Source organism: Pan paniscus, chromosome 1, assembly GCF_029289425.2.
Source record: "Pan paniscus chromosome 1, NHGRI_mPanPan1-v2.0_pri, whole genome shotgun sequence".
Lineage (NCBI taxonomy): Eukaryota > Metazoa > Chordata > Mammalia > Primates > Hominidae > Pan > Pan paniscus.
This window is the reverse complement of record NC_073249.2, coordinates 138,011,423-138,030,163: the sequence shown is the minus strand read 5'-3', so window position 1 is coordinate 138,030,163 and position 18,741 is coordinate 138,011,423. Positions and strand designations below refer to the sequence as shown.

At 37.5% G+C, this 18,741-nt stretch overlaps 1 protein-coding gene across 5 annotated transcripts in view; it reads right to left on the bottom strand.

Annotated features, from left to right (window-relative positions):
* Nucleotides 1-18,741, bottom strand: part of KYAT3 (kynurenine aminotransferase 3) — a 77,981-nt gene that overhangs the window by 19,265 nt on the left and 39,975 nt on the right. For all 5 annotated transcript variants that reach the window (XR_004664695.3, XR_004664694.3, XR_008626368.2 and 2 more), the window contains exons 9-13: nt 15,242-15,318; nt 13,150-13,239; nt 9,181-9,367; nt 3,454-3,527; nt 3,109-3,195 (exon numbers count right to left, since the gene is read on the bottom strand). Coding sequence is in view for 2 of the 5 variants with exons in the window: in XM_003808390.5 (XP_003808438.4) it covers nt 3,109-3,195; nt 3,454-3,527; nt 9,181-9,367; nt 13,150-13,239; nt 15,242-15,318 (515 nt within the window). In the remaining 3 variants the exon portion in view is untranslated. The remainder of the gene's footprint in view (nt 1-3,108; nt 3,196-3,453; nt 3,528-9,180; nt 9,368-13,149; nt 13,240-15,241; nt 15,319-18,741) is intronic.

The window sequence follows — 18,741 nt, the reverse complement described above, 5'->3', positions numbered from 1 at the left end:
CTCATTTTAAAGGTTTTAAATCTGAAATAGCACTAATTTCATTTGCTCCATGGCAACATTTTTTTTGGGCGAATATTCTCTAACACTTGTTTTTCCTTGTACCTTTCTCTTTTCCTTATAGTGTCCTATATAGATTCACAGGTGGTTCCTCTTTTATTATTTTTATTATTATTGTTATTATATTTTTTGAGACAGAGTCTGACTCCATCACCCAGGCTGGAGTGCAGTGGAGCAATCTCAGCTCATTGCAACCTCTGCCTCCTGGGTTCAAGTGATTCTCATGCCTCAGCCTCCCAAGTAACTGAGATTACAGGCACGTGCCACCATACCCACCTCAATTTTTTGTATTTTTAGTAGAGATGGGGTTTCACCATGTTGGCCAGGCTGGTTGTGAACTGCTGACCTCAAGTGATCCTCCTGCCTCGGCCTCCCAAAGTAATGGGATTACAGGTGTGAGCCACCGCACCTGGCCCCTCCTCTTTGATTATTAATCATTTTTGATTGAATTCTTTGTTTTCCACTGCCAAAGCATGCACTATACCTATTGTTCTGAGTAATAAGCATGCTACCTGCTGGCTTTGTCTGTGATTTGAAGATAGATTTGCTGATTTGTATAAGGGAGAAGCTGGGGCAGCACCAGAAAAGAGCAGAAATTCTCCTTGTCTCATAGTAAAATTTAATACAGTTGATGTAGGGTTCAGTGGGTGGGAGTTCTTTTAGACTACACTTCTTACCAAATAATTAAATTGGCTATCCCCAATTTAATACATCTCTTCCGCATTGCTTCAACATAGCTTTTAGCAAAATGACAGGAGTAAATGAGGAAATCTATAGACCAACCAGAGTCTCCTTTCCACCTTGACTTACATAGTTTCCAGATGACATGACTGTATGTTTTTGCCGTTTCCTCCATCATGCCAAACAGTCTAGAGAAGTTCCTGCTGCCAGTGCAGCGACTGCTCCTACTGTTCTCAATAATGAGTATGCTGCCTGCTGGCTTTGTCTGTAATTTGAAGATGTAAAAGCAGGATCCTTTCTAGGGATCTTCCCTCTACCATCACCTTCACAGTATTTAGCAGCCTTTCCTTAAACACTGGGGAATTTGTTTTCTATTCTCTTAGTTGTTTTTAAATAATTTCTAAAAAGAGATTAGGGGAGGGCTGGGTTTACCATTTTAAAACTGGAAGTCCTACGTTACTTCTTTCTTCTGTTAGTTTTGTTTACAATTTCAAATAATATACCACTATTTCTCAATCCAGTGTAAGATGAAGGATATTAATAGCATTACCGTTCTTTAAAATTTCAGTCAATTGAATGTTTACATTGTTAGGTTGTTAATATTTATATTCTATTCTGAGCAAGTCTGGCTATCGGTTGTCTCTGAAAGTTGAAAACAGTGTTTATGTTATTCTGACTAGGTTTAAAGATGAGTGAGTTGATAGAGTGTCTTGATCTCAGTAAGACTATTTTCAGTACCAACAACATTTTGAAAACAGCAGTAACACACTTGGAACCTTTTAAAAAAGGAGAAGTTTGATAGTGATAAATCTCTCAGCTTTCATTTGTCAGGGATATCTACTTCATTTTCATTTTTAAAGGATATTTTCCTAGATATAGCATTCTAGGCTGTTATTTCTTTTTTTTTATGTCAGTGCTCAGAAGATGTTATTTCATTGTATTCTGGTCTCCGCTGTTTCTGATAAGAAGTTAGTTCACATTTCTACCTGGATGTGCTGGGCTCATGTGATCCTTGTACCATAAACTCCTGAGTAGTGAGTACCTCAGGCATGTGCCAGCAAGCCTGGCTAATTAAAAATATTTTTTTATAAAGACAGGATCTCATTACGTTTCCCAGGCTGGTCTTGAACTCCTGGACTCAAGCAATCCTCCCGCCTTGGTCTCCCAACATGTTGGGACTATAGGCATGAGCCACTACACCTGACCTCTGGCTGCCTTTAATATCTTATCTTCACTTTTGTTTTCAGCAGTTTATGATGTACCTAATTGTGCTTTTAAAATATTTATCCTGTTGTATTTCATTGACCTTTTTAGACATAAGTTGCTTTTCACCAAATATGGGAACATTTTGACTATTATTCCTTAAAATATTTTTTCTGTCATATTCTCTCTCTTTTTTTTCTTGGTTCTCCAATGACACATATATTATCACTTGGTATTGTCTCATAGACCTAAGGTTCTGTTCACTTTTTAAAAATAATATTTCTCCTTTTTTCAGATTGGATAATTTCTATAAATCTGTATTCAAGTTAACCCTTTTTTTCTGACATCTTCAGTACTCTCTTAGCACCATAAGTATTTCATAGCAGATATTAGACTTTTAAGTTCTTGAATCTCCATTTGGTTCTTTTTTTTTTTTAATAGTTTGAATCTCTCTGTTCACTTATTATAACCATGTTTTCATCTAATTTCTTAAACATACTTCAAATGTTTGCTTTAAAGTCCTTGTCTGCTAATTTCTAGATCTGGGTCACCTTTAGGCCTATTTCTATTAACTTCTTTTTTTCTTTGCTACAGGTCATATTTTCTTGTGTTTTCTTACGTCTAGTAATTTTTCATTGTAAGCTAGAAATTGTCATATTACGTGGTAAGGGGTCTGTATTATGTTGTCTTCTTTCAAAAAGTGTTGAATTTTATTTTGGTAAGCAGTTAATTTTTTTTTTTTTGAGACGGAGTCTCGCTCTGTTGCCCAGGCTGGAGTGCAGTGGCGCGATCTTGGCTCACTGCAAGCTCTTCCCCGCGGGTTCACGCCATTCTCCTGCCTCAGCCTCCCTAGTAGCTGGGACTACAAGTGCCCGCCACCATGCCCGGTTAATTTTTTGTATTTTTAGTAGAGACGGGGTTTCACTGTGTTATCCAGGATGATCTCGATCTCCTGACCTCGTGATCAGCCCGCCTCGGCCTCCCAAAATGCTGTGATTACAGGCATGAGCCACCATGCCCAGCCAGTAAGCAGTTAATTTTAAAGCCATAAGCCAAAATCTAAAAACTGCATATGAGCATATCATTTTTAGAAACAGAAGAAAATAGTGCTTTAAAAATTGAAATGAGGATACTATATATGTGTTTTCAATAGAGCAGGGAACTTACTTTAATGAAGCAAAAACGCACAAACTTCTCAAACTGTGATTTAGTCTCTGAGTTACAGAATGCTGAAACGGGGATGGCTGATAGTTTCTGAAAAATAAATAGAAACATATAATAAGAAAACTACTTACACTTCAAATATTAATTTTGGTACTACAGATACTAGAGGCAACTAGATACTTTTAAATAGTCACAATAATTTCCAAAAAGAAAAATGCTTTTAAAAGCCACAAGTGGAGTATCATATAACAACATTACATTTGGTCAATTTCAAAGCATACCAGCAGATTTCCTTCAAAAATTAACTATAAAATATAATAGAATCTTGCAAAGAACAATAAACATTACCTTATGTTTAGTCATCCATTTCACAAACTTATAGTCATAAGGCTCATTATTCTTCATATCAGAGAGGTCTGGATCTAAAACCACAATGAAAATTAGGTGGCCTATGAATTTCATCTGATGCAACATGTATTTCATTTAAGTCTATCAAGATTCAACATTTTCTCCTATTTAAATTAGCTTGGTTTAGAATTTTCTCAGAACATAGTCACAGAATATGCTGGAGTCTCACACTGTACGGTGGGGTGGGAAGTGAATTCACAGAGCTTTACTGATAGTCTAAGGCAGTACTCACATATACATCAGGGTGATTAGGCTTATACGTGCAGCTTTCAGCACAGGAAGAGAGTAGAAAAGGTGAAGGGCAGAGGAGGGATGCCTTTCCATTGAGAAATAAGACTCTATGATCATTACTAAGGAAATAACTGCTAAATTTTTAAGTATTCATCAGTAATGATTATATCTCCACATAGCCACTCATTCGACTATAAGTTCCACAAAAGTAAAGTGTCTGTTTGGTAACCTATCGTATTCCCAACCCGTAGTTCAGTGTCTAGCACATAAGTGACAAAAAGTATATTTGTTGAATGGATAAATTAATATTATGCATTATTTATAAATACAGGATATCTGTTTAGATCTTCCAAATGCTACTCTTATTTTTCATCTCTTGCTCCCATATATTATACTGCTTTTTAAATTTGTGAAAAAGTCAAATATATACTCCTATTTGCTCTTGCCTCAATTTTGCTTTAAGGTCTGGGCAAGATATATCTCTGGCAATTCAGTTTCAGCAATCCACATTTCATATTGTTTCAACTTTATTGACTTGTACTCTTCGATCTTCTTGAATGCCCTAAAGCAACTAATGTTGATGGTTATTGTCATCCAGGAAATTTTATAATTTATTGCTGAAAACAAATTGAGGCAGATATCTTACTTCTTTCTTCTATACATTAAATACTAGTGGTTCTTTTCAAATTAATCATGTAAAACCTTTGACACTGAAGAAAGGTTCACCTGTATTTTTAAAACAAAGCCCTAATATCCTTTTACCTGATATTTTAATCTCCATTCTCCCCTGTGTTTTAAGGAGAACATAAAATTTCCAAGTAATAATGCCAACAACAAACTGCAATTTATTGAACACTTCTTATTGGTTAAGCATGTTACATGATCATCTCATTTAGTTGTTACCACAATTCTGAGAGCTAATGATAATCCTGTTTACAGATAAGGAAGTTAAATTATTATTTCAAGGTATTTATATGTAATTCAAGTTTGGCCCTAACAAAAATACCAGCTAAAAAACTTAGTCTAATTGTAAATTATGTAAAAATTCCATGTGACAGGTATACAACAGCAGTGTATTGAAGGTACACAGGTAGGCAGAGAAAGGAGTGAATACCTAAGGGAGTAGAAGAGGATTATTGACTAATTCTAATTGACACTGTACTACTCATTTATTCTTGTAGAGCTTAGACAAAAGGAATTTATTTATTTATTTATTTTTTGAGATGGAGTTTCTCTCTCGTTACCCAGGCTGGAGTACAATGGCACGATCTCGGCTCACTGCAACCTCCACTTCCCGGGTTCAAGCAATTATCCTGCCTTAGCCTCCTGAGTAGCTAGGATTACAGGTATGCACCACCACACCTGGCTAATCTTTGTATTTTTAGTAGAGATGGAGTTTCACCATGTTGGTCAGGCTGGTCTCAAACTCCTGACCTTAAGTGATACACCCATCTCGGCCTCCCAAAGTGCTGGGATTACAGGCCTGAGCCATGGTACCCTGCCAGAAAAAAGTAATGTAATACCATGATGTTGAAAAAGGAAAGAAGGGAATAAATATAATTATAAAGGTTTTTTAGTCAGAAGGAAGTTGGAATCTATTTCTTTTGACATGCCTCAGCCAGACATCCTCAAGGGAACTAAAGTCTTTCTTTATTGACAGTAAGAGTTTAAATCAAATGTGTGAACATATTTAAGTAATCTATGAAGGCCCAAATTTGTTTTTGCATTCTTACTATCTCCTCCATAATTTTGGATCCTATTATTTCACTAGAAAAACTGTAATAATCTCATTTGAAATCTTGTCTTCTAATTACTGGATTCAGAGGCCAGCTTTGATATTTATTAGTTGATTAACTTCAGTAAATTACTTGATTCTCTATCTCCTCTTCTCTATCAATAGTGATATAATAGCACCAATTTCATATAGCTTTTGTGAGAATATATTTGCAAAGCTCCTAATGTAATTCATACTGTATCATAAATTCTCAATAAATATTAACTAGTCAGCCCTTGCTATTAATTGTAAAGGGAAGTAATTACTATTTTCATGAATATTATGGTTTACTTTTATTCTCAAGCTACGATTAAATAAGAGTTTTTGTTTTTATCTCTAGTTTATGGGCCAACTTTTAGTATATAGAAGAATTATCACATTGCAAATTAAGCAGATGAAAAGGTAAAACAAAACATAAATTTCTTTATATGTAGGAAGGTTTTGTGGACATTAACATTTTTCCACGAGTGAAGGAAGACCATAAAAAAAATCTTGTTTTCATTATCAGAAAAGCTTTCCTAACCAAAATCCTTTTTGCTCCTATTATCACCACACTAGTTCAAGATCTAAGACCTAAATTAGTATTGCATATAGAATGGATTGACTGAGGAAAGAAATGGAAACTAATTAGGAGCTTAATGTAATATTCTGAGTTGTATCACTGTTCTTTTGATAGTTAATGTCACAATGTGATAAATCGAGTTTCATATCTGGAAAAGTTTGGTTCCAGGAAAGAATTGTTCTTATCTAAAAAGCTAAGTTTCCTTTTATTCAAAAACTACGCAACTAATTTCATTTTTCTGTTTGCCTTTACTGTCAGGAAGTTTAGTCTCAAGTTAATGCTAATTACAATACTATGTGAACCTAGGTGACTGAAATATTTGCTTTCTTCCCCTCCTATGTGTCACTGATTTTTTTTTTTTTTTAATTTAAGAGACAGGATCTCACTATGTTGCCCAGGCTGGTCTTGAACTCCCGGGCTCAAGCAATCCTCCCGCCTTGGCCTCCCAAAGTGCTGGGATTACAGGCAGGAGTCACTGCACTGGCCATGTGTCATTGATTTTTGATTTAGATACAATCATTTCTATTTATATATTACTGCATAGAAAACTTTTAATATGAGAAGGCTCACATTCCTTATGGAAGCATATAAAGTATAAATGTTGTTCTTTTAAAAAAATAATAATTCATATGGAAATCTTGGGGATTTATGATTCAAAGGCAAAAATATAAGTGATGACAACTGTGCTAATTTTTTTTATCATTTCATAAAATGAACTGCACATTTAGACTCAATATAGAAAAAGCACTTCCCAAATCTCAGAGTCTAGAACACCTTAAGAGGTTTTATATAAGCATAGAGCTTGGGAGCCTGCTAAATACAGCTCTATGGCAATAGGACTGCAGGAATCTTTGCTTGTCAGAGCCTCTTCTCTCACAACAAATGAAGAAATAAGCTAATGTGAAAGGAAAGAGAGTGTTTCAGTTTGAGCCAAACCTCATGTAATGAATTCTTATGACTGTATGTTGCCTTGGCATCCATTGTGAATATAAGTTGGTCTTTCTTATACCAGAAGCAGGGCTTAGTCACCCTTGACACAATTTCCACTTCTCTTCCTCCTCGCAGTTCCTCAATGTAGTTGATTCAGATATCTGCCTGAGACAACCACCTCCTGGCGAGCACCTCACTGTGGGACAGCTAGATACAACCTACTTGACTCGCCCACTGACCCCCACCCTCCTCATGGACTGCCTAGATATGCCACAGTGACCACCTCTCAGTCACAGCCTGACACCATGAGCTTGTGCCTGCTCGCTCTAAACCCATCTGTTAGAAGTCTCTGCAGGAAACCTGCTTAGGTAACACCTTGGGCCCCCAAAAAGGCTTTGGCCCACAGATCCCACTCTCTCTCTGTTCCCCACCTGCTGGTTGAGTGTGTATATCCTGGACCACTCCTCACTTCCCATTGGTCCCGGGAGGCCTGCTGCCTCCTCTGTGTCCCAACTGACCAACACACCGGAACCTAACTCTCCTCCTCCTAGAGAGTGGCTATCTCTGTGGAAATAAACTGGATACAGGTCAGATGAGAGCCACAAGGATGTCTGCCAGTATAAACCAGTTTCCAGGGATGTCTGGTCATGGGTCAGACACTTAACATCAGGCCATCTGCCAGGATAAACAAGTAGCCCATGAAAGGCACACTGCAAACATCCAGGACCTCCCCTGGAGCCCCATCAGGGAACAGCTAGAGTTTATAGCCACTTTCCAGAGAGACAGACCTGAAGACCAAATTATAGGAAAATCATAACACCAAACTTTTCTGAAATTTGCTAAGATGATAATGAACTATTACAAGTAAAAATTGCTAGCATCAAATGCTTATAGTAAGAAAGAACTCAGCCAGTGGCTCATGCCTGTAATCCCAGCACTTTGGGAGGCTGAGGCAGGTGGATCACTCATTAAGCTCAGGAATTCATGACCAGCCTGGAAAATGTGGCAAAACCTCGTCTCTAAAAAAAATTTAAAAATTAGCTAGGAGTGGTGGTGCATGCCTGTGGTCCCAGCTACTCAGGAGACTCAGGTGGCGGGATGGCTTGAGCCCAGGAGGCAGAGGTTGCAGTGAGCTGAGATCACGCCACTGCACTCCAGCCTGGGTGACAGGGCCAGACCCTGCCTCAAACAAAACAAAACAAAACAAAACAAAACAAAACAAACTCCTATGTGAAGGATGTAAAGTTAAAAAATATGATCAATGTTTTGTTATAAAATTGAAAATTTCCTTTACTCTTTCCAGCTTTATACAATTTGGTATAAATAAAACACTTCAGTTTTTCAAGTTCATTGGCATATAACTTCATTGTAATACAATTTTAAAACATTTAAAACTATATTTAGAATGGCTGTAATTTCTGTCATGATAAATTAGGCTTCAAGGTTTACTATTACTAATTTTTTTAAAAGAAAAGTTATATATGACACATTATCATGCTTCTAACTTTAGATTTGTATGGCATGTCAGAATTACATATAACAGCTTTAGGTAATATAAAAAACAATGCTTTTTGGAAACAGAACTATTTAGAATCTAGCTGTGTGACTTCAGGGAAGCTATTTAAAACTTTCTAAATCTTTTTACCTGCAAAAATGGAGCTAATGTTTTCTTCAAAAGGGTGTTTTGAGTACGTGGCACAAAGTAGACCCTCAATAAGTGTTATTCTCCCATTTATTTTATTTCAGTACATTCTAAAATGGCAAATATTCCCTGATAGCTTCAAAATTTCTAGATATTTTTCTAATGAAATAGTACATTTTGTTAAGTAAAAAGGAAACTGCAATTTTACTCAAATGAACACTGAGTATATAATATTATTTCACACACTTGTGTTTTAAAATTACACACCAGAAGAGAGTGATAGCAAATCCTATGTTTAATAGACTAACTAGAACAACACTGACTCCACAACCATTTAACAATGGTCACATTTAAGGTAAAAGACCTAAAAGTAAAGATAATTATAGAAAATGTAGACATTGCAAAAATCCATCCTTCTCCACAGATAAAATGCTGCTGTGGCTTTGACACCAATCTTTTCTCCATAATTCTGAGATAATTTCACACATAAGTTTCCGTATAGTTGAAATAGTAAAAGCCTTTACAAACCTAGCAAAGACACATCAGCGATGATGAAGTATCCTCCATCAGGAACTATGGGTTTTAGGCCAACACTTTCAAGTAAACGTACCATCCGATCTCTTTTTACTTCTAACTCTTTTGGCAAAGAATTAAAGTAACATTCTGGGTCATCCATGCGCTTGATGTCAATCCAGAAAGCTTGAGCCAAGGCTTCCTGTTTGTTAAGAATCAAAAAATATGAAAAGGAATATGGCAATGTTATTTATTGCTTAGTTTATTGGTATAATAAATAGAGATGATCTGAGTAAAATTATTGGCAAAGAAGTCACTCAGGAAATAACAGTTGAATTCCTGTGAACCTATATTAAACTCTATAGGTTAATGGAGGAATCAGTTATACCTAAATGATTAAATCTCATGTGAAGAACTGAGAAGGAGTCCTGAAAATTCAAATTGAAAAAGAGCTGTTACTTAAAGGTGGCTTGCTTGGAAACAAAAAGACATTAAGATATTTTCTGCTGAGGTGAGTTGTAGAATGACTTGCTAAATCTAAGTCAGAAGAACAACGAGAGAGTAGTCAGCCTCTCACCATTACATTTGGGGACAGAGTGGAAATGAAAGCTCACCTACTGTGCAAAGGAGAAATGTGCCTTTCTTATTTTCCATAGGTGTGGAAATCCTTGCTGGAATTATTCATATGCCAGGAAGTTGGTCAAAGTGTAAGAGGGACTAGAAATGAGTTTCTGGAACATCTACAGTAATTCCTCTATCTTTCTTCAAGAGCCAGGACAGCAAACCGGGCCAAGGAAAAAGCCAATGTTGTTAAGTACAGTGGACTGAATGTTTGTGCCCACTCTCATATTCATATATTAAAATCGTAAACCCCAAGGTGATGGTATTAGGAGGTGGGGCCTTTAGGAGGTGATTAGGGCAGAAAGGTAGAGCCCTCAGGAACAGGATTAGCGCCCTTACAAAGGAGGGTTAGCTTGCTCCTTCCACCATGTAAGGACACAGCAAAAGGCACCATCCATGAAGAAGCATGTCCCCACCAGACACCAAATCTGCTGGTGCCTTATCTTGGACTTTGCTGCCTCCAGAACAGTGAGAAATAAATTTCTGTTGTTTATAAGCCACCCAGTCCAACTAAGACATTAAGGACCAGGCAGGTAAGAGAGACTGTGTGGCAAGAGATGAGACTGGAGACAGAGAGGGGCAAGATCACAGAGATTTTATGCCAAAAGAATGCAGTAAAACAGAATTAGTAATAAATCTCCAGTACTACAAAATCTTGGAAAATAAGGATCGATTGCCTTAGCCTGGAAATCTGTGGTTTCCTGGAACCAAACATGGTTGTCCCAGGACAAAACAGAGCACCTAGCTGAAATGGAGAATAAGAGTGTTCAGAAAAAGATGTCCTGCATTCTTAGCTATATCTTTTTTTTTTTCTCTTGGCAACTTGTTCATTTACTATAGGAGATACTGCCTTAGAAAATTCCAAGTATAAGGAGACATAAACATCCATCCTAACTACAGCATTATCCTGGACTCCTTTCTTTTTCACGTATCCCATATGTAACCTATTGACAAATAATGTTGGCTCTACTTTCAAAATATATTCAGAGTCCAATCACTTTTTACTGCTTCTACCACCCCCATCTTTGTTCAATGCACTGGCATTTCTCTCTTGGATCACTGTAACAGCTTTCTCACTCAATGAGGCAGTCAGAGTCCATTTGCTAACACAAGCCAGACCAAGTCACTCCTGAGCTCAAAACTCTCTAGTGACTTCCTATCTCACTCAGTCCTTACAGTGACATGCATGCCCCAGCTCCATTGGACTCCCAGCTACCTCTCTGATCTTAGCTTTTCCTACTCTTCTCTCAATCATTCCATTCCAGTCTCTGTGCTGTTCTCTGATATTAACATGCCAGCCAGGCTGTCTACCACCGGGCCTTTCCGCTTGTTCTCTCTGTCCAAAGGGGTTTTTCTCTAGGTAACCATGTGGCTGCTTAATCCCCTTCAGTTAGTTGTTCAAATGTTACCTTATCAGGGAGGCTTTCAAAGATTACCCTATTAAACTCTGTATATCTCCCACCTGGAGCTTTACATCCTTCCTCTTCCCTATTTTATCTTTCTTCTTCATATCTATCAACATCTTTTTTTTCTTTCCTTTTTTTTTTTTTTGAGACGAAGTCGTGCTCTTGTTGCCCAGGCTGGAGTGTAGTGACACGATCTCAGCTCACTGCAACCTCTGTCTCCTGGATTCAGGCAATTCTCCTGCCTCAGCCTCCTGAGTAGCTGGGATTACAGGCGCCTGCCACCATGCCCAGCTAATTTTTGTACTTTTAGTAGAGACGGGGTTTTGCCATGTTGGCCACGCTGGTCTCGAACTCCTGGCCTCAGGTGATCCGCCCACCTTGGCCTCCCAAAGTGTTGGGATTATAGGCGTGAGCCATTGTGCCTGGTTCTTTTGCCCTTTTAGCTGCCTTCTAGAAAAATACTATTTTTTTCAGCATTTTGATTATCCATAGAATGATGGTAACTAAATCCCTATTTCCATAATAAATATTAAAAATATTAAATATTAAATAATATTTAAATAGTTTTTCTTTTTTACTTTATGATGTATTCTAGAAATCTTTTTTATCTCAGTACAGTAATTATAGTATTTCCCTATTTTCTTTCTTGTTTCTTTTCTCTTCAGCAGCCAGTAGACAGAGTAATGGGTCCCAATGACATCTAGGTCTTAAAACCCAGAACTTGTAAATATGTTACCTTGCATGGTGAAAGGGACTTTGCAGATGTGATTGAAATTAAGGAGATTATCCTTAATTAATTGGACAGATTATCCATTGGGCCCAATGTTATCTCAAAGGTGCTTATAAGGGAAAAAGGGAGGCAGGAGGGTTGAAGCCACAGGAAATGTGTTGACGGAAGCAGAGGATAGACTCTCCTAGAGCCTTCAGAAGGAACACAGCAATGCCAGCACCTTGATTTTAGCCCTTTAAGACCCATTTCTGACTTCTGAGCTGAAGAACCGTAGGATAATAAATTTGTGTTGTTTTAAGTCACTAAGTTTATGGTAATTTGTTATAGCACCAGTAGGAAACTTAATATGGTCATATAACATTTCAATGTTTGGAGAGATCATGGCTTATGTAATCAATTGTCTGTAGATGATAATGGATTATCCTCAATCATCTGCAATGAATAGCCAGGTAAGTACATAACTTCTTACATGTGCAGATAGCTTGATATGGTTTGGATCTGTGTCTTCATCCAAATCTAGTGTCCAGTTGTAATCCTCAATGTTGGAGGTAGGGCCTGGTGGGAGGTGATTGGATCATGGGAGTGGTTTCTCATGAATGGTTTAGCACCATCCCCTTGATGCTGTTCTCATGATAGTGAGTTATTGTGAGATATGGTTGTTTAAAAGTGTGTTGCACCTCCCCACTTCTCTCCCTCCTGCTCCAGCCCTGTAAGACATGCCTACTTCCTCTTTGCCTTCCACCATTATTGTAAGTTTTCTAAGGCTTCTCCAGAAGCAGAAGCCACTATGCTTTCTGTACAGCCTGTAGAACCATGAGCCAAGTAAACCTCTTTTCTTTATAAATTACTAAGTCTCAGGTATTTCTTTACCTAAGTGCAAGAATGGACTAAAACACAACTTTAGGGTAAATTCTTGGAAGATGGATTGCTTTCATAGGGCAAACACATGTGTAATTTTGTTTGGTGTTGCCATTGTCCTTCACAGAATTTGTAGCACTTTAGATTCCTGCCAGCAATGTTTAACACAGCTAAAATTGTGTTTAAAAAAAAAACCCAAACCATGCTTGATAACAGTGAATATGTATCTGCTCCCCAAATTCCAAATTATATTAGAAGGCCCTGCAACAGAAGGATAGAAAGAGAATTAAGTCAATTCAAATATGCAATATAAAAGTAATACCTTCACCAAAAGACAATGCTTCTACCCTGAGTTACTATAACACTTACCTGTAAAGGAGTTGCACAAGTATAAATCGTGTTTTGTTGAACTGTCTGTAAATGTTTTATCAAATGATTTGGACCAATGGACCAGCCAAGCTGGGAAAGGAAAAGATAAAAGATTTCAGAAAATCTAATTGTATATAACAAATCTGAGACAGCAGTTTAAACTTAGTGCAATTGTTAAATATATACAATCCTAAAATGTTGGCTGGGTATGATGACTCACACCTGTAATCCCAGCACTTTGGGAAGCCGAGGTGGGTGGATCACTTGAGGTTTGGAGTTGAAGACCAGCCTGGTCAACATGGTGAAATGCTGTCTCTACTAAAAATACAAAAAAATTAGCTGGGCATGGTGGTGGGCACCTGTAATCCCAGCTACTTGGGAAGCTGAGGCAGGAGAGTCACCTCAACCCAGGAGGCAGAGGTTGCAGTGAGCTGAGATCACACCACTGCACTCCAACCTGGGCAACAGAGTGAGACTCCATCTCAAAAAAAAAAAAAAAAAAAAAAAAGTTCACACTATGAAAGTAGTACAGTATTAGTACTTAGAATCATTTCAATGGTGTTCTTTTCAAGGAACAGCTTCCAAATGGAGTCATTAAACTCTGCTTTCATCACTAAGCTCTGCCTTTCTGAAGGTAAACAGCCGGCAATCATTATTAGCCTTTTCCTTTCTTCTAATTTGCTACTTCTGATATTCTGGAAGATTAAAAACTGGTAACAAAGCTTGTTTGAATTACAGATTAAAGTAACTCTGAAAGAGGGCCTAAGGGACTCGTAATTAAAACATACAGACTTGATTCTCCAGGCCTAATTTTTGTTTTGATGCTCCCTCCTTCTTCTTCTTTTCTTTTCTTTTTTTTTTTTGAGACGGAGTTTTGCTCTTGTTGCCCAGACTAGAGTGCAATGGCCGGATCTCGGCTCACTCAACCTCCGCCTCCCAGGTACAGGTGATTCTCCTGTCTCAGCCTCCCAAGTAGCTGGGATTACAGGCATGCGCCACCACGCCCAGCTAATTTTTTTGTATTTAGTAGAGATGGGGTTCCACCATGTTAGGCTGGTTGAGAACTCCTGACCTCAGGTGATCTACCCGCCTCGGCCTCCCAAAGTGCTGGGATTACAGGCGTGCGCTACCACGCCCGGCCAATGCTCCCTGCTTCTCACCCATGTTCAGGATAGGTGAGGCTGGAAGAGAATTGGGTTTTAACTGGATAAATTATTGTAATAAATAATACAGTGGTTAAGTGCATGAATTCTGGAGCCAGACTTCCTGTACTGGCTTGAATTTATTAGCTGGGTAATCTCAGGCAAGTCATTTAACTCCTCTGTGCTTTAGCTCTGTCATCTGTAAAATGAGGATACTAATCATACCCACCTTATAGTGTGGTTATGAGAATGAAAGGAATTAGTATATGTAAAACATTTAGAACCTGGTATATATTTAGAACCTGCCAAAATATTAGCTACTATTATTTTTCTCCTTTTATGTTAATATGCAGCAATCTGAACACTTTTTTGCGAAGAAAAAGGTGTCATTAGTTGATCACTTATAAAAGGGAAAATGACCTAATTTTTCTTACTTTTAAAGAAATAATTAGGTCTCAAAAAGGATAAAACTCAACATGAAAGCCAAATAAGTCAAGAGATAAGCAAAGATCACCAGGTATAAAAATCTATATAAACTGAATATGTATGCAATGATCCATTTATCTGTTTACTTATTTATTTCATTATTTTTTTAAAGATGGTCTTGTTCTGTCTCCAAGTGGCTGGAGCGCAGCTCACAGCAGCCTCAACTTCCTGAGCTCAAGTGATCCTCCCATATCAGCCTCCCAAGTTGCTGGGACTGCAGGCATGCACCACCGGGCCTGGCTAATTTTTTAAAAATGTATTTTTAGAGACAGGGTCTCACCATGTAGCCAAGGTTGGTCTTGAACTCCTGGCCTTAAGTGATCCTCCTGCCTTAGCCTCCCAAAGTGCTGGGATTACAGGCATGAGCCACCATGCCTGGCCAGCATTTAAAACACAAACCACTCAACAAAAAATAAATAATATACAGGCCTATTTTTAAGCAATTAAATTCTGACTCATCTTACCTTCCAGCCAGTTACACTGAAAGTCTTTCCAGCACTTCCTATTGTTATTGTTCTCTCCCACATACCTGGAAAAGTAGCTAAACAGAGGAGGAAAAAAGGGTCAATATTATTTTCCAATTAATCACATTTAGTATAATCTAAAAACATAACAAAGATACACAAATTCAATGAAAATAAGTGTGTTATAATTTAGCCAGTATAGTTATTTCTAGTTTTTTTTAGATAATGTAACTTTAATGCAAAACACAGATGAAAAGTTTACAATACTGTAATGTTGCACCAAAAGAGTATATAAATAGATTTAATAATTTTAAAATTAGTTCTGGGGCAGGAGTGTCAGGGGCACCAGCAGGCAGTGTTCCAGACTGCCTTAAGTGGCAGCTGTCACAGGAGCTGTGGCATTCAGTGTTCAATGTTAGCAGTGACTGCAGGTTCAATATAATAGGCCAGTGGCAGGGCTTAGGTTGTGATCCTGATTATTGTTTAGGCCCCTTTATTTTGCCTATTTTCTGAGTGTATTTCTCCAGGCTTCCTAGAGCAATGGCTCTTAAAATGTGATCTCACACTAGCAATATCAGCATCACTGGGCAACTTGTAAGAAAGGCAAATCACTGGGCCTCATCCCAGACCTACTGAATCAGAAACTCTGGGAGTGGGACCCAGTAATCATGTGTGCACATGTGTGTGTGTGTGTGCATGTGTGTGTGTATGTGCGTGTGTTTTGCTAACAACTTTATTGGGATATAAATCCCATAAATTCACCAATTTAAAGTATGCCATTCAGTGATTTTTTTAGTATATCTATAGATCTGTGCAACTATCACCATAACCAATTTCAGAACACTTTTTTCATCCCAGAAGAAGCCCTGTACCTTTTAGCTATCACTCTTTAATATCCTCATGGCCATTGTGCCTGAATGAAACTTATCAAACACACATATTTTCTCCGTAAGGAACATCACAGCCTTCTTGCACTTAGGAATACTAGACAGCACTTCAGCACTAGGCTTGGGGGCCATTTTAAGCAGCAAAATCGCTGTACAGAGAACAATTGCTTGTAGTGTGAATTGAAACAGAAGCATAATGTTGCCTTGTTTGACCTCGACTGGGAATGTGTGTAGGGTGACTCAAATTTCCCCTTTATTGATTTTGGAATTACACATATATTTTAGGAAGTAGGCAAATTTGCAAATACAGAACTCAAGAATAATGTGAATTGGCTGTATAATGGTTTTCAAGTTGATTAACATCTTTAATAAAGACACTGATTCATTCATACATCAAATATTCATTAGCAACCACCAGGTGCTAAGGACTAAGGTCTAGAGGAAACAAAAATGAATAAGATGCAATTCTTCAAAAAATTTAATGTCTAGTGGGGACATGAGCCACATACAATGACAACTGTAATGCAGTGTGATTGTAAATGCTGTAGTAGGAGGCATGGAGGGTGATGCAAGAATAGAAGAGGGTGTTGAGGGTGGCTTTCTGCAGCCAGTAATTCTTAAGCTGAGACATAGAAGACCACATAGGCTGTAGCCAGGCAGAGAAGGGGAATGAAGATATTTTGGGCTAAGAAAATACAGGTAACAAAGGTCTAGAGGTCTAAAATGCAAGAGTTTGTAAATTTTGCTAGACATTGGTAATAACTGGTAAATTATCATTCTGTCACTCTTCTGACAATGCCACCCACAATACTGCTTTGTGGATTCCTCAAGTAATTTAGTTGTGAAGTTCTTTCCATGCAACCCACAAGTTTTTCCACTTGTTTTTCAGAAGCACAAGCGGGGGCTCTTGTATTGTTCTTAGAGTGTTGGTACACACAAAGGGAAAATAAATGCTCATCTCCGGGAATCTAAGCTTCTGCTTTCTTGAAGTAATCTGCTCATAAGCAAGTAAAGTGCCTACTAAAATGTAAGGCAGCTACAGAAATTTCCAAAACAATGTATAAGTAATTTCAGTCTACCCTGAAATACCTGCTAAATTTGAAACAGTAGGAAAAGCATATAAATCAGAAAAGTTATAATTTTATTCTCTGTGGAATATGACAAAACCCAAAAAGATAAATGAGAAAAATAGTTAGAATGTCCACTTGAAGAAGGAATACTTTAAAATTTGATATAAATAATTATATCCCTTCTACTTTTGAGACATTTCTGGTCTTCCAAAATACTCCAAAAGAACACTATGACACATGCCCCACTTTTCTATTTGACCAGAGAAAATCTAAACTACGTATAATGCAGATTATCACTTCCTTTAAAGTAAAGTGTACATCATATATTAAAGGACTACTGTTGCACTTTGCAAATTGATGTAATGGCCATTTTGTAGCCATTTTGCATCTTTAATATAACAAAGACTATTGTATTTGATAGAATACCTAAGTTTTAATGCAAACAAATCGCACTCTCTAAATAATGAAATAGTGTATCCATTTTTTGGTCTTATTTAAACTTTATGGGCTGCTGCAAATAAAAAAAATCTAAGTGCAAAATATACATCTTGCATATCTTTAGTAAATACTGTTGCATATCTTTAGTAAATAATGTTACCAGTTATGCTTTACCCTGAAGGGCTTAAAATGAGTAGATCTAAACAATAAATTTCAAGATGATCTAAACTGATTTTTTGGGATGAATATTGCTACACTGAGTTAATTACAACAAGAAAGTAATTGTTCATGTTAATCTGATTTTCCACTGGGAAACAGTTCAAATTACTTGAGACAGAGGTCACCAACAAGATGGGCAATGGTGGCCTCTGATACAATTTAACACATGATAACATTTTGGTGTATTAAGGTGTCACACCCTGCAAATCTCTGGCTGCCTTCTCTGTTTATATATTCCCCTTGAGAAAATTCATTCTCTTCCATGTGTCCAGCTACCACCAACATTTTGATGACTGCCAAAAATATATCCCATTATAATTTGATTCTGACGATCAGGCCTATAATTCCACTTGTCCCCAGATATCTATTCTTCTATGTCCCACAGACACCCAAACTCAGCAAGTTTAAAGCATGAGAAGCAGGAATTCCCTTTGCTCAGCCCTTCCGTACAAATCTGCTCCTCTCCATATTTACTCTGGTTAAAGGTCTCATCACTGCTGAGTAGTTCAGGCTAGAGATCTTAGTAGCATGCTTGCTTTCTTCCCACCTTCAAATGCTATACTTTAAAGTTTCTAAATAGCCCCGATGTACCATCTTCACTGCTAGGTTATCTGATTTGCTTAAGACCCTCCTCTGTGGCTGGCTCTCATCTTTGTAAAACAAACAAACAAAAAAATCTAGTCATGGAACCATTTCTCCTGTTTTGTTACACCTTTTGCAATAGTTCTCAAAGTAAGCTCACTGGCACTCTGGTGATCAAATTAATGTGCAGAATTTTAAAAAATCAATGTTAAGTTTTCTACCACACAATTTTCTTAAGCCTTTAGCAAATACTACCACTTATCTGATAGTGGATGCTCCAATAGTGAAACAGATGAGCATTTAG